Raw genomic sequence first — 21,554 nt, 5'->3', positions numbered from 1 at the left:
ATATACTAGAAGTTAGGAAACTAATGAAAAGCAGTTGTTTTGTTTACCATTTTTAATGTACGATATTAGAAGTGAGATATAAATATTTTGTGAGGAAATTAACTCATTTGATATTTGGTGTACTTAGTGAAACTTGTAACAGACAGTTTGGTTTTATATATGATGAATTAGGAGATGTTGGAGCAGTCTTTGAAAACACTACAGAAGAAGCTAATTGAGCTTAGCCAGGATAATCCAATCGAGATGGAGAAACTGAAAAAACAACAGCGTCTCATTGAAAAAGAATTATCACATATCCGTAGTCACCTGTCAAAAAGTGCCATGGTGAGTGTGAGTGAGGTGTAACACATATAATTTTTTTATACTTTTAGATAGTAAGCAGCCTTAGTTTCCAACTCACAGATATTCATTTTAAAATTATTTAGTCACGCTCATGTATGAAAGGCATTCAATAGATGCTAAAGTTTTGTATAAGTTGTCTTTATAGGCTGATTTTTATAACTACTCAAGGAGCCTCAAGGAGTGAAGGGGCCCCTACTGATAATCTAAACCATCAATTTAACTATCTCTTTTTTGATAAATCTTCATATTGTTTCCGTTATTCGTTATATTATTATTCAATACAGACTAGATCAATTTGACCGATCTCGTAACCACCACAAAAATCAAAATTACAAGTTTTCTTGCTAGAATTACTTCCAATTGTAACAGGAAACAACGTTTCTTTATACTAAATAGTTTAAAACTTCTTCACTTTATACAACTGTTTATAATTAAATCTTATTGTTTTATTGCCTTTTGGACCATGCTTTTTAAAATTATCACCATAAGAAGTGTCAAAATTTGTGATAACATGAAGCAACTGTTACACTTATCAAGATACATAAAACTCATGCTGCTCATAAGCTGTTAGTTCTGGAGAGTGTACCTTTTGGAAATATTTTATTACTATTATCATTATATTTACTTATATTACCTAATTTAATCTTATCTAGCCTTAAAGTTTCTAAGTTTTACATTTTTAGCTACTTTTATAATAGTAAATAAAAAATAGATAAAAAACAAGAAATGTATCACTTATCTGTGTGGTTGTTTTGGTTTTTTTTGTTTGCAATTTACTCTCTTTCTTTATTAATCCTAATACTTCACATTAATGCTACTAGTTCCCAAAATATTTTTTTAAAGTAAATGATGCAAGAAATAACACAGAATACTTTCACATGAGCTGCTGAGAAACTGATTTTACTGTGAGGAATTTCCTAACTTTCTAATCATGCAACTTGAACAGTTTGATTGTGTGTTTTGTTTGGTTTGAATTTTGCACAAAACTACGAGGGCTATCTGCGCTAACCTTTCCTAATTTAGCAGTGTAAGACTAGAAGAAAGGCAGCTAGTCTTCACCACCCACTGCCAATGGTGGGATTGACCGTAACATTTTAATGCCCCCTCGGCTGAAAGGGCGAGCATGAAACAGTTTTAAACTCAACTTTAGCTCCCACTATGTTCTCATGCGGAAAAAAATTCTCTTTAGCTAAATTTTTCAATTACCTATAACATCACGTGGTATAACACATATGGCAATCAATCAACTGAAAACTGAGTTGTTTATTGGTTATAAATGTAACTGAAGTCAGTTTAAAAATAACTCTTTAAGGAGCCTCAAAAATAATTCTGCCAGGGCCTCAAACTAACTTAATGTGGACTTGAATGCAGAAAATATGTAATTAAACACAGCTTACACTGGAAATGTGGGATTTATAAAATTAATATATGAAGTAAATTAAAATTAGGTGGTTCCATAAAACTATTAGTTACTTAATTATGAATTAAAGGCATGAGAAACATGCAAAAAAACTATTCCTGTATTCCTTATTTTATATCAACTAATATTACTGTAACATGTGAAACCACATTACTAGTAAGGTTTCTGGTTACTTCAGATATCGTAATATCCATCATTAGTGTTAAAATGTTTGTGTTATTGTTTTAGCTTTTGCACTGTGTTACGCAATAAAGGTCATGAAATGTATAGTTTGTAATACATTGGTAATTTTATCGTAACGGAGCTTTCGATGCATATGTCCAAACCTCAGATGTCAAAAACGAACAGGCCTGGCATGGCCAGGTGGTTAAAGCACTCGACTTGTAATCAGAGGGTCGTGGGTTCGAATCCCCGTCACACCAAACATGCTCGCCCTTTCAGCCGTGGGGACGTTATAATGTGACGGTCAATCCCACTATTTGCTGGTAAAAGAGTTGGTAGTGGGTGGTGATGACTAGCTTCCTTCCCTCTAGTCTTACACTGCTAAATTAGGGACGGCTAGTGCAGATAACCCTCGAGTAGCTTTGTGCAAAATTCAAAAACAAACATATTGTAGAAATAAAACAATGAACCATTTATGTTATTTCCTTTTATTTCTAATATTATGTTAATCAGTCATATTACACTTTTATTATTAGAAACTTGAAGAGAGGACTTCAGATGTCTGTAAAGCAGAACATAAAATATTAGTCTTCAGACAGAAGCTACAGCATGCCTTAGCTATCTGTTATCGAAGAAAGGTAACGTATTTATAAGATATTGAAATCTAATATATCTCTTTATTCAGCTTTTAAACTCAAGTGTAGTAAAACCACTATATTCTTTAAAAGAAATTGTTAATAGAACTAAAAGCCATAATGTAAAGATCACTATTATTTTGTCATAAGATGAAGACCACTTTTACGTATATGCATATGAAATTTAGTAAAAGTTATAATTTTCCTATACTGAAAATGTATTTCTGTAGGAACTTCTCTCCATTCATGACATTAGCTTTTCACATTTTGTGATACTCTCTATAAGTGAACGTTTTTATAGCACATCCCAGGAAACTTTCATTCCCACCTACTGGAATCAAATATTCCAACATGTTTCTGATGCCAATCATCATGCATATGAGAGCACTGCTATCATATGATGCGTGTGAATCCAAAGTACCACTATTTAACAGTCACTTAGAAGTTTGATAGAACATATAAGCACCGGATGATTGTGTAGAGGAGGGCAGTACCTTATGGAAAGTTATAATTTTACTATACTGAAAATGTATTTCCAATAGGTACTTCTCTCCTCTCACGAGATTAGCTCAATCCCACATTGAAAAGGAAGAGTGATTAGTGCAAGAGAAGAACAGATGTACTTCCCCCTCCCAAAAAAAAACATCCGAAGGATTTTTCTGTAGATGAGAGAAACACATCAAATAATAGGAGGAGAGGCACCACATCACTTCTGACCAACTAGGAATTAACATGACAGAAAAGGAAGGAAGACCATCCAAGTGGGAGAGAATAAGTCAGGAAAGTGATCCAAACTGGACAAAAATGGAAAGTCAATCCCACAGAAGTAAATTTAGTAATTTAGGATGTGTTCCATGGTGTAGAATAACTAGGGCACTGAGGAGTATACTTCAAACAACAAAAAGATCCAAAATCTCCTCGCTGGGTACCAAAATGCATACGAGGGTAGGATGAGGATCATACCAGATTCACCTAAAGCCCTGAAATCGTAGATTTGAGGGAAATACCATCTCCAGGGCATGACATAGGATTAGCATTGACCCAGAAATTTGGGGATGGGTTATTTGGTATTTGAGAAAAGTCCATCAATAAACTTCTGTAATCTTAGACTGGAACAAAACGTCCGAAGGTCACTAATATCCTCATCACAAGAGAAATTGAGGGAGTACCCAGGATAGAAATTCTGTTCATGTGTGGTATGGTCTAAGATAGGCCCATTTATAAAGGAAATATCACGAGGTTATTGATTATCCAGTGATCTTGTGAAACTCACCATTTTGAAAGTGAGCATGTGGAACCATGGAAAGAGCCTGCAAATCAACATGTCGTAAAATGCTGATGTGTATGTAAAGAATACCTGGGTCAGGCACCACTTGAATAGAGTGGAATCCCAGAGACGAAATTTAAAGAAGCGCCACAGGAAGAAAAGAAAGCATTAATAAACCTACCTAGCGTCATAACCACACTGTACTCTGAAGTATAGCCACAGGTGGTAGGCAATACCCCAAGGAAGCAGAACTGTGATGTGATGAAAGTAATGGGAGATGAACCTCTGAGCAGTGGTCCTAAAGTTGAGAAAGAAGATAAGTAAAGGAAAAGGTGAAGTATTGGATTTGATGGGAGATGAAATGAAACAAAGCATTTTAAGAAGGGGACAAAGAGGAATAAGCCAGCTGTATTACATGACAAATCCAGTTAGTAAAGGGAGAAAGATTCCAAGAAGAAGAGGGATGCCACAGGATAAAGAGATGGGAACAGGAACCCCTGAAGGAAGCCACGTGAGCAATATAATAGAGAAGGGCATGATCAGGGCATAGAAATCTCTACATATCATGATGAGGATAGAGATGAGAAATATAGGGAAGGGAAATTGGCAAAAAGGAGTTTCCCTTGTGAGCTGCAATGGTCTTGGAAAGGAAGAAATGATTCGGATAAAGGAGAAGATAAGTTTGGTGAAAGTGATATTGATAGTGAACAGATCTGAACAAACCTCCCCACAGGTAAAGAGAAGAAAATACACCTTAAGGAATAGGAAAACAAAGGTCATGAGACCACACAAATATTTTCCATCCAAAAGTACCATTTACATACTTGGCTAACGTAATTGGAAAATAAAACATATCAAAATGGCAAGGACAGGAGAAAAAAGATTCTGTGATAACTGTAAAACGGAAAGTATGGGATAGGATTGTGCAATAACCTGGTATCAAATACACCAAAGACACCTTCTCAAAAGAACACATATAAAAGTTGGAGATACCAGCAACCATAGTAGAAGAAGCTAGAATAACCTGAGCCAGGGCTTGCTACAAAAAACATTCAATTTTCATTGATACTTATCCATGGATGAAGAACGAATGGGATGAGGCAAAGGAAATATCACCACCCAGTGTGAAAAAAATGGATCTCCTCACCAGGGATCAGACAAAATCCAGGCATGAAAATGAAGGACTTGAAATACAGGATGCAGAACCAGCGACTGGGGTTGATGAAGAATAGTGGTCAGGGAATGAGGGAGAGGGGCAGGAGGGAACAACTGTAACTGAAATAAATAAGGAAACCATGGTTAAGCAGACTAGTGTGGAGCAGTCATAAGGACTTTGCACATAGTGTTATAGATGAAGAAGACTAGACGATAAAGTAATCAATACAATTATAAATATAAGGAAACTTGCTCGACCAATCCTGTCTGAAGGCATTTACAGTCAAAGTCCAAGGATGGAGAACTGGGGACCAAATCATAGGGAACTGGTGATTGAGGACAGTGGAAAATGCAAAATGCATCAATATAAGGACTAATCCATCAGTTACAAAGCCATCCGAAAAAAATGGGATGAAGGGATCATTCATTCAAGTAAATCGTGTTCGTTCAGGAAAGAAAATCCTCTACAAGTTTGAAAGCATCGAATACGTGATAGGCCATTAAATGAAGGTGATGCTTGTAGGCTCAAAAGAGGAAATCCAACGTTAGAAACATGGACCTCGACTGGATGACACCTTGGTCACTGAGATGAGCCACAACTGTTGAGTTGTCGGATGGGAAGAAAGTAAACAAAAGCCCAAGAAACAACAAGGAGTTCGAGGACATTAATATGAAAAGAAAGCTCTCTCATGGACCAATGACCAGAAGCCTCCTGATGATCAATCAACACACCCCCAGACCTGAAGGGGTATATCCATAAACAGATATAAATCTGGCACACAGGAGGAAGGAAAACATCTACTAATGTATGAGCTTTGTCCAACCACCATTTGAGATCGTCCATAATGTGGGAAGGAAATGTTATAGAAGCATCCAAGGAATCTCGAGCAAGTTCAATTGGCTGTGGAGGGTCCATTAAAGGGATTACATACGACCCCAGCTGAGGGGTATGAGAGGAGTAATAGAAAACTACATTCCCAAAAGTAACTGAACTTCACAAGCAGAAAGTAAAAGAGCAGACAAGGTGTTCCAAATAGCCAGTTCCATAGACCAGAGCTAGAAAGAAGAAGGTTGTACCCTAGTGAGATGGGGTTGAATAAAACACCCAGACAAACGAGATACTGGGTAGGATGAAGGAAGACTTCTTCAGTTTCATAAAACAGCCCACCAAACAGCTTCAAGAAGGGGCTTATAAATATGGCAGACCAACTCTTATTCAGAATGAGCAAAAAAAACCAGTCTTACATATAAAGGTGAAAGTGCAACCCTAGGGCATGAAGATGTAGAACAAAGGTTCTCATCACCAGATAGAAAACGTATAGCACCAAAGCCAGCTTGAAGGGTAGGGTGCAAAAGTAGTATACCTAAGATAAAGATGAGAACATTCTGATATGAAAATTAACATTGCAGACGTCTATCTTGGTCACTCAAAAACCAATAGAGAAAGCCCACCAAAGAATAAGGATTCCATGGTGATGAGTGAGGTGTGAACATATATTGACTGAGACTGGACGGGTCGATTAATGGTCTCCCATCCTCTGTCTTTTTTGGGAACTACAAAGAAAAAGCTGTAGTAAAGCCCACCAAACCACACGGAGCACGTTTGATTGCCTGTTGTGTGAGGAGGTCTTGCACTTCCTTGGATAGTCAATAGCAAATTCCTCTGACAAAACTCAGTAGAACTCTTTCATCACCAATGAGTAACCACCAGAACTGTTGTTTGTGTACGTTTTGTCATTGTGAAAATGCTGAACAGTGCCACTATGGGAAGGAGGAACAGGCAAGGGATGAGAAACAGGAAGCAGTGCCAAGCTCGGCTTTAACTCAGACAAACAAGCTATCAGATGAGAAAGGGAAGATGTTGTTGAACTGGAGCTACCCATAACTCCAAAGACTCCAGAATCATATCAGATACGAAACATTTAAAAAACTATACCATCGAAGGTCCTTGTAGATGAGGAGCCAGGAGATTGGTCCATAACAATATAGCATCACAGCCCAAAATATACCAACAACAAATAAACCATATTTGCAGGGCCAACGTAGAAATGAGGAGGGAAAAGATGTTACCAGAATTCCTGTCAGGATTCCCATGAAGAACCTCAGACAGGAGGTGGGTTAAGGTACTGCAAAGGAGTCATTAGGGTAAGTAAAAGATAGAAATACTTGGTATTGGTAAGATGAATGGGAGATTTGTGTCCTTCTCTCTAAATAAGTAAACCTGAAAAAAAACAGTTGTCAGTCCAGATATGGACAGTCTGTGCTGTGATAACAGAGGATGGACTGATATGAAGCTCACAGGAGATGATGCATGCTACTACCATCACCTTACTGGAAGCCAAAATTGTCAATGTGAACACAAAATAAGGTTGTTAGGCAAAATTATGTAATAGGGAAGGACGTGGGTTATAAGAAATAGGAGCAATAGACAAAACATCACATATCCAAAAAAGCCAACGAGGAAGGTAGGGAAAAAATTGAAATAAAGTAAATTACATTATACCACTTCGAGAAGTAAGGAACGAAAAGAAAGACATCTTAATTCAAGCACTAAGAAACGAAAAGTGATGGTTCAGTTGTGGCACACAGAGGGAGACACATGCATCATTTGATAGTAATGCTCTCCTATTGGTGGAGAGATGATGCAGGATGATTTGTAGTTTATTCCAATAGGGTGTGTGTAGAAGACCTATGGCATGCATTACAGAGCATTTCATCTATAGGGACAGCACAAAATGAGGAAAGCTAATGTTATTATGGAAGGAAGTATCATATTTAAAGATTTGTTTGCTTTCTATCGCCATCTGGTGAGTAAATTAACCGTCCTTTTAATAAAAGTAAATTTGTGATTAGAGTAATTTCATGAGGCTACAGAAAAGTGTACGAAGTGATTGAAGTGTTCATTGGTTTGTGATAACTATAATGTAGGAAATTGCATTACCATAGATTTTGAAATACAAATGTCTTAAATTATTAATTATTACCATGCTTATTGATGATCATTATTTGCATGTTGTGTGGCATCGATGCATAGGTGATAGACTTTTTTGTTTTAAAACAACAAGAAATGGCCTCTACCAAATATTATTTGAAATTGTGAAAAATGGCTAATGCCATGAAATGGATTGAAAATGGTGAACATATTATAAGCTATTGAAAATGTGTTTTAAATTGTAAGAAAAATTACTCATCTGACTCTCAGATTCTGTTAGATATACCAGAATTACCATCAGCAACATCTAACAATTGGCTAAATCCTTGAAGAATTTTTACATGCTAATGCTCACCAGAAACATGTTGCTTTACTAATGATAACTGCTGATATTTAAATTAAATGTTATAGAATAAGCTAGGAGTTTTGGAGATCTTCAATAGGAAGAAAGGAATAAATCATTATTTTAAGCAAATCTCAATTTACTTACAGAACTTGTCAGACAATATTTAAGCAATGTTTATATTCTTGTGTATTACGTTTACCTTAAGGTCCTTGAGAATCAAAGTTTAGTCTTTTTTAAGTGCCCTCTTGAATTATCTATCAGAATGGGCAATTAAATTTCTGTTTCTAATGAAATCAGTTTTAATTCTTGTATTAGCTAGTGAGACATTATTACAGTGGGTCTTTAATCGTTTCAGGAACTCTCATCAGTTTCAAAACTAGATTTGGAAGCTGAACTTTTGAGGATTCAGAGCTTTCTGGAAAGGCTAGCGAAACGTCGTCAAGAAATAAACAATATAATTGAAACATTGAAATTCAAGTCAAAGCATAAGCACCTGTCTAGTATAGAGAAAATAAGAAAGGAGGCATCAGGAGTTATAGGTTTGTATCATGCACAAGCCAGATAATGTAAAAACATTGTTATGTGATGCATGATACTTGTCTTCAGTAAATAATTTGTTGGTTTCATTCCTATTAATCACTTTCATGATTGTGTAACTATTGTAATTTGTGACCATTGCAGAGGTTCCTGGTTGTTCTGGATATCATAATGTCCTTCAGTTAATATCAGAGATCTTTATCATTATTGTTGTCATCATTTTTCCTGGTTAAGCACGTGGAATCCCAAAACATATTATCAGTACAACAAGATATTTCACAGTCAAACACATGTGAGGTACACCAGTTGCTGAGTGCAGTCCAGTGTGTATGATTTGAGAAAGACCCTGGCACAGTGTTAATGTACCAGTAGAAATGACATTTAAACAAGTATGTGTTGCATTGGTGTATATATGATTTGTGGAAATTTTGCAATTAGTTCTCAGAGGGTCCTTGACAAAAATATTCTTGCCTAGGGTCTGTAATGAATGAGCACTGATCCTGATTTATAATAAATTTTCTAAGTTACCATTAAAGTAGTGATGGTTTTATATACATAAAAGTATGTCTTCATTTCACACCTCAAACCAAATGTAAAGCAATCATATTGTCAACTCAATAATTAAGATTTTGTGGATAGTTACAATTGTATCTTTCTTTTATGTACAAGTTATCTTAAATTGATCAGTATAAAATGTTAAAGGTAATTATGGGCTGTAGGTGTAGATGAAATTAAACTTCTTTAACTAGATAATGAATAATTTAGATATTTTTTGTTTCATTTTTGCAATTAGGGTCTGTTGCTGTACCGCCAAAAAGAAGGCACTGCAGTTCCTACATGGAAACAGACCTTGACTCATGCACTTCCCAACAGGAAACTGGAGTTGCCAGGAAACCAGAAAGTGTAAGTAGATGAGTAAGTTTGTATTTAAATGCAGCAGCGCCATCTCAAGTGTACGTATTTCATTAATGCATGAATTGCTTTAAAAATGCATACAGTGTATAACTTTTTAAATAAGGTAATCTCTATTTGAATGCCATGCTTTTGTGCTCTTCATTGTTGTTTTATACACTCTTTTACAAGTACTCTAAATACAATGTGACATTGCATTGTGATTTAATTGTAGGCAGAATGGTAGAAACAAATACATATAAATGTAGAGATAGTTCTGGATAAAGTCTGCAAAACATTTTATAACTTGAGAAATAATTAATTATTTATACCAGACTTTTAAAGTCAGTATCACTGATGTGAGTGTTTTTGTTGATTGTAAATTCCAAGTTCTCTTGTCAACAACATCCCCAACTGGTACAGCAGTAAGTCTACATATTTACAATGCTAAAATCAGGGGCTCAATTCCTCTTGGTGGACTCAGAAGATAGCGCATTGTGGCTTTGCTATAAAAATAACACACAAATACACACGCTTTTGTCAATAAATTTAACAAAATAATTACCTTATCATCATAAAGGAACAATTTATTTTTGATTTATGTTCCTAAATTAATTTTTCCAATTACAAATGAGTAGCATAAACTTCTGAAGTTTTTTTTCTTCCTAACCTTTCAGTTTTAGGATCACATGATTACATTCCAATTCCAGTTATAAATAAAACCAGAACATAAAACTATACATTTTGTTGGAGTTTTTGAAGGTGATATATAATTGTCAAGCAAAATTAGTTTTTTAGATGTGTGAGAATTTCATTTATCTTTCACTTTTGTGATCTTAAGAAAAGTTATTAGATTCTTCTTGGACACTAATTCACAGCAGTTGGTAAGTGTACATTCCAAATTTAATGAAATATGGGGTAAACCTGACATCACAACTCATAACTATATGTTTTTTTCCTTGTGTTAAGTATATCTGATATTAAAGTGGTTGTTTTTTTTGTATTCATAACTCACTGAAGTAGGCCTTATGAAAGTTTATGTTTAGCAATATCAGAAACCTGCAACATATCCCTATGTCTACACAAGGGGCCTGGTATGTTGGGTTGCAGGATTGAAACCCATTGTCAAACATACTTACCCTTTCAGCCATGGGTGTGTTATAATATTACAACCATCACACTATTTAATGGTAACCAGTAGTTCTGAAGGTAATGATACATGTTATTGTTTAGTGGCCTTCCATCTGATTTATCACTGCATGTTACATTTTATTATTTATTTGCTTCATTGTAATTTTCATTGTATAGAGAAGATTTTAAAAAAATACTTATTAATTGATAAAAAAAATGTTTAATAATACCATATTACCGGTACTAAGAAGGAAAATTTATGCAAGGTAGGAAGATAGCTATAGTGTGTGTGATAACGTTCTTCCCCAGAAAATTTGAAATATTAAAGATTGTGATGCTTTGTCTTTGAGATACATCTGTTGTTTTTTAATTATTTCCTAATTAAATTTGTATTATGATTTTGGGCCAAAGTTACTTCTCCCAGTTTATTACTTTAATGGTAAGAGTGATTTGTATTAACATATAGTGTTGTCTTTGTAGCAGAAACCACTAGAGAATTTTGTGGTTGACCATTCTGAGACTGCACTGAATCCCTCATTGCTAGGTGTGAACCAGGATATTTTAGCTCGGTTAACTCAGGATAGTCAAGTTCGAGTTAGCCATCATGACCAGCAAGCTTATTCAAGCCCACAACAACAAAATCTGGGTTCTAGAGTACACTACACAGATCAACAGTTAGATGAATCTATTCTTAATCCAGAATACCAAAATATTAGATTGAACCCACAAAATCAGCCACAGGATCAATCTGTGAATACCAGAATAAGTCAAGGAATTCTGCCTGATAGAAATATACAGCATCACCCTACACAGAATCAGCCAGATCAGAATTTAAGACTTGTCAGCCATGAAATCACACAAAATCAGTCAGGTCAGCATCTAAGTCAGGTTGATCTAACCCAAGCAGATGAGCATAGCAGAATAATTTTTGTAAATCAGTACAGCAGATATGTTCCTCAAGATCAGGTAAAACCTGATCAATCAGAGCTACATGGAAGATATAATTATCCAAATCAGCCAGATATAAATGGAGGTTTAAGTCAACTAAGACATGCAAGATTGTATCACCCAGATAAAAATGAAAGGCTAAGACAACCCAATTATATTACTAAACCACATCACACATATCAAAATGGAAGATTATGCCAACCTGATCAAAGTACTAGATGTAGCCAACAAGAACTGAAAGGAAGGATAAGCCAGCAAAGTCAGTGTAATAGACATAACCAAACAGAGCACAATGTGAGGATGCACCAGCCTGACCAACATGGCAGTCATAACCAACCATATCAGAATGTGGGGACAAGCCAGCCAGAGCAGTGTTGTAGATACAACCAACCAGATCAGGATGTAAGAATGGACCAGCCAAATGTATATAGTAGATATAACCAGCCATATCGGTATGTAAGGGTAAAGCATCCAGATGAATATGATAGCTGTAGCAAATCAAATCAGTATATAATAATACACCAAACAGATAAAATTGGTGGACATGATGAACCAGATCAAAGTGTTAGTACAAGCCATCGACATCAATATACCAAAAATAATCAGATAGAGAAGGATAAAAAGATGAGCCAGCCAGACCAATATGATAAACATATCCAATTTTATCAACATGATAAATCCAACCAACCAGATCACAGAAGCAAGTTACCTAAATCAAATCAACTTTCTATAAGTAACCAACAAGAAGAAACTGAGAAATCTAGTCAACTAGAAAAGCATGTAAGTCGACCATCTCAAGATGTAATATTCAACCAGTCATATCAATGTGTCAAACTAAAACCTAATCAGTTAAACCAATATTCCAGACTTGGTCAGGTAGATCAAGATTTTAGTTCAAACCGATCAGAGAGACATATCAAACAGAAATCAGAAAAAAATGTAAAGGTAGTTCAGTCAGATCAAGATTTCAGTTCAAACCAATCAGAGAGACATGCCAAAGAGAAACCAGAAGAAAATGTAAAGGTAATTCAGTCAGATCAACATTCAAGATTAGGTCAACTAGATCAAAATTTCAGTTCAAACCAATCAGAGAGACATGCCAAACAGAAACCAGAAGAAAATGTAAAGGTAATTCAGTCAGATCAACATTCAAGATTAGGTCAACTAGATCAAGATTTCAGTTCAAATCAATCAGAGAGACATGCCAAACAGAAACCAGAAGAAAATGTAAAGGTAATTCAGTCAGATCAACATTCAAGATTAGGTCAACTAGATCAAAATTTCAGTCCAAATCAATCAGAAAGACTTGCAAGACAGAAACCAGAAGAAAATGTAAAGGTAATTCAGTCAGATCAACATTCAAGATTAGGTCAACTAGATCAACATTTCAGTCCAAATCAATCAGAAAGACTTGCCAGACAGAAACCAGAAGAAAATGTAAAGGTAATTCAGTCAGATCAACATTCAAGATTAGGTCAACTAGATCAACATTTCAGTCCAAATCAATCAGAAAGACTTGCCAGACAGAAACCAGAAGAAAATGTAAAGGTAATTCAGTCAGATCAACATTCAAGATTAGGTCAACTAGATCAAGATTTCAGTTCAAATCAATCAGAGAGACATGCCAAACAGAAACCAGAAGAAAATGTAAAGGTAATTCAGTCAGATCAACATTCAAGATTAGGTCAACTAGATCAAAATTTCAGTCCAAATCAATCAGAAAGACTTGCAAGACAGAAACCAGAAGAAAATGTAAAGGTAATTCAGTCAGATCAACATTCAAGATTAGGTCAACTAGATCAACATTTCAGTCCAAATCAATCAGAAAGACTTGCAAGACAGAAACCAGAAGAAAATGTAAAGGTAATTCAGTCAGATCAACATTCAAGATTAGGTCAACTAGATCAACATTTCAGTCCAAATCAATCAGAAAGACTTGCCAGACAGAAACCAGAAGAAAATGTAAAGGTAATTCAGTCAGATCAACATTCAAGATTAGGTCAACTAGATCAACATTTTAGTTCAAACCAATCTGAAAGATATGCCAGGCAAAAACCAGAAGAAAATGTAAAGGTAATTCAGTCAGATCAACATTCCAGACCAGGTCAACTAGGTCAACATTTAAGTTCAAACCAATCAGAGAGACATACCAGACAGAAACCAGAGGAAAATGTGAAGGTAATTCAGTTAAACCAACATTCCAGATTCAAGAAGTCAGATGAATATATTAGGCCCAATCAACAAACTCAAGATATGAGGTCAAATCAACCTGCTAACCCTTTAGATTATACCCATGAGCCAAGCATTATCCCCAGTGCTGGTAAGTGAGAAACGAAAAAGCTCAGTGATATGAAAACGCTTTTTTGTTCACCTACTAAGTCTAAAGAAAATATTTACATCATAAAGGACAACTACACTTGCTATTGTATACTGATTTCAGTTTTTTGTTACAGGGTTTGAACTGTATTTTTTTATCAGATATAGAAATTTCAGAATTACTTTTAATTTTGTCATATGAAATTACAAACGTTGAAGTTAAAAAGACTTTGGAATAGCAATTTTTCATAAAACTTGAAATAAAAATAAACAAACTTTTATGATCATGTTATTGAAAAATGAAGAATTAATCACTTTCACAGAGTGGAAAAATTACTAAAATCACAGGTGAAATTACCTTTCATCACTGATATTTAACAATGTTAACTTTTGTACTCCACTGTGAATGACTTAGAGAGATTTTAATATATAAAATTGAAGTATTTTGAAAATCTATATTTATTTGTCACCATGACATAGTTATTTGTTTAACAAGTCTGTGAGTATTGAGATATCAAGTTAATTTGAAATAAAACCTTCTATTAAAGGATATATTTTATTACAAGTTACAGCTTTTACAGTAAAGAATATTTTTTTTAAACAGGTACAACATTTCAGTTACTAGTATGATAATTCTCAAGTACACAGATTATGATGGTAAAGGAAATACTTAAACCACCATTCAACAGCATGGTAATGCAGTTCAGTTAGAAAATCAGTATTGTTCATTTATTCATGTGCATATCAGTTCATGTGAACTTATGAATGAACATTCATAAGGAATGCCATCGAATTAAAATACGAATCTGACGTTAATAGAACTAAAATGAAAGAAGCTTCATTATAAAATCAAACAGTCCTACAACTAACAAATACCCAGGCATAATTTTGTATGCGTTTGCAGGGATTGCAATATTACATTCCCAGGGAATTTAACTCTGCTTGAGGAATTTCATCCATATTCCTTTAGTTATGACCAATCTTTGAGCAATTTCATCTTTATAGTTGGCTTTCTCAATCGGGAACGCCAGGTCCATCCATATTCATTTAGTTATGATCAATCTTTGAGCAATTTCTTCTTTATAGTTGGCTTTCCCAATCGGGAACGCCTGGTCCATCCATATTCATTTAGTTATGACCAATCTTTGAGCAATTTCATTTTTATAGTTGGCTTTCCCAATCGGGAACGCCAGATCCATCCGTATTCATTTAGTTATGACCAGGGAAAGTGAATATATTGCATGGATTAAATAAAAAAAAACAATCTTGAGGAAATGTAATCTTCCTGACAGCTTTCCCTTAAGTGAGTTTAATTTTATTCTATTATTTAGAACTGTGCTTTATTTCCAAAGACGTTCATAACCAACAGTTTTGTACAACATTTTTCACACACATTCATTCATTTTTTTGGTTTAGTTTTTGTCAAATAAATTAAATAGTTTATCAACTGATACACACATACATGAATAACCAGTATGGATTCTGTAATTCAAATACATTGTTATGTTGTTGAGTGTTCATTTAAACTTACAAAAAATCTTCAATACTACTAATATGTTGGTATTTCAGAATGGTTGCATTAGTGACTGAAAGTAAGTAAATAGGTGTTCTTCCGTACCGTAAATGTAAAGGCTTCAATGTATAAGAAAACATTTATAACCAGTAAATCAACTTAAACAAAACTGCTTAATGGAGATATATTTACTCTGATGAAACTCTACAGATGCATTAAAAAAGTAGACTCTGTAATGAAATAATTATTTGTTTGCTAAAGGTCTCTCTAAAAATGGTACATCAGTTGACGAGGTAAGCAGAACAACTGATTCTCACCTGAGCGATACGAAGAAAGTAAGCTACGATGACAAAGCTGAAATATGGTTGATTGAGGAGACTGACTACGAAAATGGCCATGAAGGTTTGGACTGTAGTTATGTTATTATTAAGTATGATTCGTGATGTTATCACATGGTTGATTCAGCTTCATTTGAAGTGTTCTAAAGCAAATATTTGGAAGAGATGAAGAATTGTCTTTTCAATATGTGTGATTTGTTTTGTTTTTGAATTTCGTGCAAAGCTACACGAGAGCTATCTGTGCTAGCCGTCCCTAATTTAGAAGTGTAAGACTAGAGGGAAGGCAGTTAGTCATCACCACTTACCGCCAACTCTTGGGTTACTCTTTTAACAACGAATAGTGGGATTGATCGTAGCATAATAATGCCCCAACGGCTGAAAGGGCGATCATGTTTGGTGCGACGGGGATTCGAACCGTGACCCGCAGATTACGAGTAGAACGCCTTAACCACGTGACCATGTGGGGCCCAATATGTGTAGTATTGTTCGTTGGTTATATTAATCATTAAATCACTCTCAATTTGTTATTATTTTGATTTTGAATGGATTTATTATTATGAATTGGAGAAAAACATCTGATTAGTACTGCTTAGTTTGATAAAAATATGTGAAGAGCAGTTAAAAAGTTTAAAAATTAAGGTCACTCTAAAAAATTGTTTTTTTTTACTCCTATTGTAAGAGAAATATGATAACTATCATCGTTCAATCACATCACGTCTCGGCATGGCCAGGTGGTTAAGGCACTCGACTTGTAATTCGAAGTTCGCGGGTTCGAGTCCCCGTCACACCAAACATGCTGGCTCTTTCAGCCATGAGGATGTTATAATGTGATGGTCAATCTCACTAATAATTTGTAAAAGAGTAGCACAAGAGTTGGCGGTGGGCGATGAAAGACTAGCTGTCATCTCTCTAGTATTACACTGCTAAATTAGGGTTGGTGAGCGCAGATAGCTCTCGTGTAGCTTTGCGCGAAATTAAAAACAAACCTACAACATATCTGTTGGTAAAGATTCTGGTTATTTTATTTATTAATTGTCTACTTTGGAAATCGGTATTATTTGTCATTTTACACTTTTTTATTTTTAGACTATGTTACAAGTTGGTTGGGGTGTATGCTCATATATTTATGAGCTGGTTATAAATGTTTATTGTCGGTATGTATTATCAGTATGCTTTTGACCTATATATATATATATATATTTCTCATCATAAACCTAATTAGTTTAGGACTTATCTGGCATTAGTGAACTTTGAACAATTTACCAGGAATTACAGCTTGTACAACACTGACCTTAAATTTTCTTTAAATCTACTTTATATAAGTTTGTGATGTGGTGTTTAGTAACTGTCACATTGGCCTACATTTGTATATCTATCAATGTATATATCTGTATGCGAGCATGGTGATTAAATTCTAATGTCCCTAATTGTCGTTAGTTCTTTACGTATACCTGAATGAACTGTTCTGTTAACATCTTATTAAATGATTCAAAGTTTTTCTTTTTTATTTTAGATGATGATAAGCTTTTTGAGGCAGTCGTTCATCGACCCAACTCGCTTTTCTCACCTAGTCATACAGTCCAGGTTAGACATTTCTAATAATATAGGTTGTACACAGTCCAGGTTAGACATTTCTAATAATATAGGTTGTACACAGTCCAGGTTAGACATTTCTAATAATATAGGTTGTACACAGTCCAGGTTAGACATTTCTAATAATATAGGTTGTACACAGTCCAGGTTAGACATTTCTAATAATATAGGTTGTACACAGTCCAGGTTAGACATTTCTAATAATATAGGTTGTACACAGTCCAGGTTAGACATTTCTAATAATATAGGTTGTACACAGTCCAGGTTAGACATTTCTAATAATATAGGTTGTACACAGTCCAGGTTAGACATTTCTAATAATATAGGTTGTACACAGTCCAGGTTAGACATTTCTAATAATATAGGTTGTACACAGTCCAGGTTAGACATTTCTAATAATATAGGTTGTATACAGTTCAGATTATACATTTATAGTAATATAGGTTGTATACAGTCCAGGTTATACATTTCTAATAATATAGGTTGTACACAGTTCAGGTTAGACATTTATAGTAATATAGGTTGTATACAGTCCACGGGATACATTTCTAATAATATAGGTAGCATATAGCCCAGGTTATACATTTCTAATAATATAGATAGTCCTTGAAATTGGTATTTTATTCATCATACCTGAATTATTAAGTATTATTACTTTTTTTATAAGTTAATATTTTTAAACAACAGCAAAAACACTGGTATTAAAAAGAAGATATATATTTTTTAATATTTAACAAGTGGAACTACAAGTGTGGTAAGTACAATACCTGTTATGTTAATATTCCATCTACTACTTAATCAAGTTATACTTCAAGATTTTTTTAAATAAGTTGATGAATAGTTTTAACGTATGAAGATTTTGTGTTATGTGCAGGTTTCAGTATGTACAACGTAACTGTGATCATGAAAGAACCACTGTTTCTATCTAAATAAGAAATCATGTTTATAGCTCAATAACGTAATTGTAGAGTCAATTTATATTTATAATATAATATAATATAAATAAATATAATATAAATTTATATTTATGTTTGTCGCAGCACTTGAACGTATAATACTCCATGACAACATTTCATTCGTAATAGTAGATGCATAAATTATAATAAATGAAGACATAAAACAAACTTGTAACTTTCGAAACCTTTTTATTACTAGGAAGATGTTAATTTCAGAAGAGGGCTTGAAATGCATTGCATATACACTCAGAAAGGGCTTAATTAGAGGAAGAAATTAATATTTGTCATCCAGGTACAAAAAAACGTATTCCAACATTTTTTAACTTTAGTTTTATATCTTTAATTATGAACTAGTATTCTCATAAAGTATTATGGCTTAAATATCTAAGTCAAACCTTATACGCAACATTGCAGCATTCTCTCATGTGTATATGTTTTCAAATTTTGTCATAAGTTGAGAGGCATTGAGCTATACATATATCATTTTTTTAAATTGATTCGTCCACCTAGAATCAAAGACAGACTTTTAGTGCCCATGAACGACTATTTGGAGGGTCCTCGACTTCTCCTTTCTTCACGTCTTCCACAGAGCACAAACTAAATAGCTACCAGTCCCAGTCAAGCCCAAGACGTCCTGGACAGATTAATAGGAAGCCTAGGAGAAGGCATCACACCATTACGGGTACACCATTCCCTAATCGATTATCCCCCAGAATGGTAAGTTATTTAGATTTGTTCCCCAAATTATTATGACTTGCATGTAAAAATTAGTTATGTTTATTGTTACCATACTCAGCATGTCCAATGTAAATTGTTGGATCAACTTAGTTTGAGAATTTAAAAAAATAAATCGAATTTTCAATAAAAATAGTTACATAATGTGTGCATGTGGACCCAGTATAAGAGAACCAACATCCAAAACCACAGATATCTCGACCAGATGCCCCTTGGTGATTGGTATGTGCCACCACTAAACAATGTCAGCCGAGAAGAAGGAAGTTATTCAATGTACAGAAGAAGTTTGAGAACATTAATATACAAAGCACTTTCATCCACAGAGCAATGGCTCAGAGATTCCTGGTGGTTTATCCATTCACACAAGCCCTGCAGGGATGCACCTGTAATTTAAAAGAAAGATGTAGATCTGGATGCAGGCGAGGGAGCGGTACACCCCCTGATCTATGTGCCTTGTCCAGTTACCAAAGTAGATCATCTTGCAAGTTAAAAGGGAGGTTAATGGTAGTAGAAAGAGGATCCTGTACAAGGTTTCATTGATCATGAAGAGCCCACTGAAGGGATCTCTTATGAGAACAATCAAGAGGGACCAGTGATGTCATTGAAGACCACATCCCCCAGAGCGATAGTACCTCACAAACAGTAATTGAAGGAATTGAGAGGGTCTGGAAAACTAAAAATTCTATAGAACAAACTCTTAAAGGAGAAGGAAGAGCCGAATGATACAAGTGTTAAAAACAACCCCAAATGTATGAGATATTGAGTAGGTTTGAAGAAGGATTTCTCCAGTTTGATTAACCAGTCTATTTTAGCAGCCACTGTAAAGAGCTGTTGAATAAGGCTGGCTAACTCCAGTTTGGAATGAGCCAGAAGAAGCCAATGGTCCGTATAATAGTGAGAACTCCACCCAGAAGATGTGTTGAGTAAGTGGCCAGACTACCTGGCAAGAAACAAGGCGCCAAATTAATGAATTATAGGGTTTATAATTAATAAACCACCTCAAGATGGACAAACCGAAGGTTAGGATGAGACCAAGTTAATAAAGGTATATGGAGATAAGCATTGGTGACATCCACTTTGGCCATTCAGAAACCCAGAGAAACATCCACTGGGGCAGGTAAATGAAGCAGTTGAGGTGAAATAATAAATATATGATTGACCTCTAATCCCAGATTATCTTGAGAACAATAAAAGGTCAGGAATAAAAACTTGTTGAAGGATGGAAAACAGGTTCGATAGCCTGCTTGGATAGCAATTCCCTAACTGCTTCTGATAAACTCTAACTCGTCATGAGAACCCAAGGAGGAAGGAAGGAAACAGAGAAAGGAGATACGGGAGATAGGGAAAAGGGATCACAGATCCTTCTTATAAACCCATTGATCCTTGAGAAAGGAATGCCAGCATGTAAGGTGCATTGTCGAAGAAATGAAAAGAGGCACCAAGAGAAGAATAGACTTGCAACAGTTGAGAAGGGGAAGGACAAGTAAGGTAATGGATGTTATATAGTGTTCCAAATGAGACAAATGTGTAACAGTATTGGTAAGGATAGATTGTTGTTGGACCAATGTCACTATTATTTCTAGGATCATGTCAGAAATATATTAGTGGTTAATGGACCTGACCTCAAATCAATTTACAACCTAGAAGTTCCCAACGACAGAGAAAACAAATATGCAAAGCCAAAGCCGAAGACAACAAATGAGATATTGTGAGGGAAAGAAGGTAAAGGGTATCATAGAAAACAAACGCCTCAGTGCTTCTCTGGAGAACCTCAGAGAGGAGGTGTAGAGATATAAGATACTGTAAGAAAAAAGCTGTAAGGGTAAGATGTTGGCCATAGGCCATAGGTCAGAATGACAGGAGATTCAGGAGCAATATGGAACCTAACAATTGTTGGTTTAGAAAGGGACAGTCAACACGATGGTATGAAAATGCAAATTGTTGTGGAGCCCATGGGGGCAAGGCATGCTAAGGTCATTACTTAATTATGAGGCAAATTGATCAGCATGAACCCGAATATCAGGGGAGGGAGGAAAACCAAAAAGGGGTGGGAAATTGATCATGGGGAAGGAAGGATGTGTCACGTAAGAAACAAAAGGAAGGGATAAAACGTCACATACGTGAGAAACAAAATACAAAAAAGACCATATTAGGCCTAACCGATTCTTCAGGCAAAGGGTTGGAAAGTACAGCAAAATCAAAGTCGTCATCCGTCTAAACAGACTCCATCCGTTTGAAAGGTCTCGGTACAAAGGCTGACCAATGTAACAAACGAGCTCCAAGCAGGTAAACATGGATAAATCTATCATTGAGTCGCCCACACCTGAGGCCTGAAAA

The 21,554-nt window shown here is 35.1% G+C and overlaps 1 protein-coding gene across 1 annotated transcript in view; it reads left to right on the top strand.

Annotated features, from left to right (window-relative positions):
- Positions 1-21,554, top strand: part of LOC143247285 (uncharacterized) — a 120,964-nt gene that overhangs the window by 85,953 nt on the left and 13,457 nt on the right. Inside the window, exons 15-22 of the mRNA XM_076495055.1 lie at positions 172-324; positions 2,461-2,562; positions 8,615-8,798; positions 9,590-9,699; positions 11,299-14,086; positions 15,857-15,997; positions 17,447-17,517; positions 18,993-19,199. Coding sequence (XP_076351170.1) covers positions 172-324; positions 2,461-2,562; positions 8,615-8,798; positions 9,590-9,699; positions 11,299-14,086; positions 15,857-15,997; positions 17,447-17,517; positions 18,993-19,199 — 3,756 coding nt within the window. The remainder of the gene's footprint in view (positions 1-171; positions 325-2,460; positions 2,563-8,614; positions 8,799-9,589; positions 9,700-11,298; positions 14,087-15,856; positions 15,998-17,446; positions 17,518-18,992; positions 19,200-21,554) is intronic.

This window comes from Tachypleus tridentatus, chromosome 3, assembly GCF_004210375.1.
Source record: "Tachypleus tridentatus isolate NWPU-2018 chromosome 3, ASM421037v1, whole genome shotgun sequence".
NCBI lineage: Eukaryota > Metazoa > Arthropoda > Merostomata > Xiphosura > Limulidae > Tachypleus > Tachypleus tridentatus.
The sequence above is the reverse complement of the archived record's forward strand: the minus strand, read 5'-3'. Positions and strand labels throughout refer to the sequence as shown.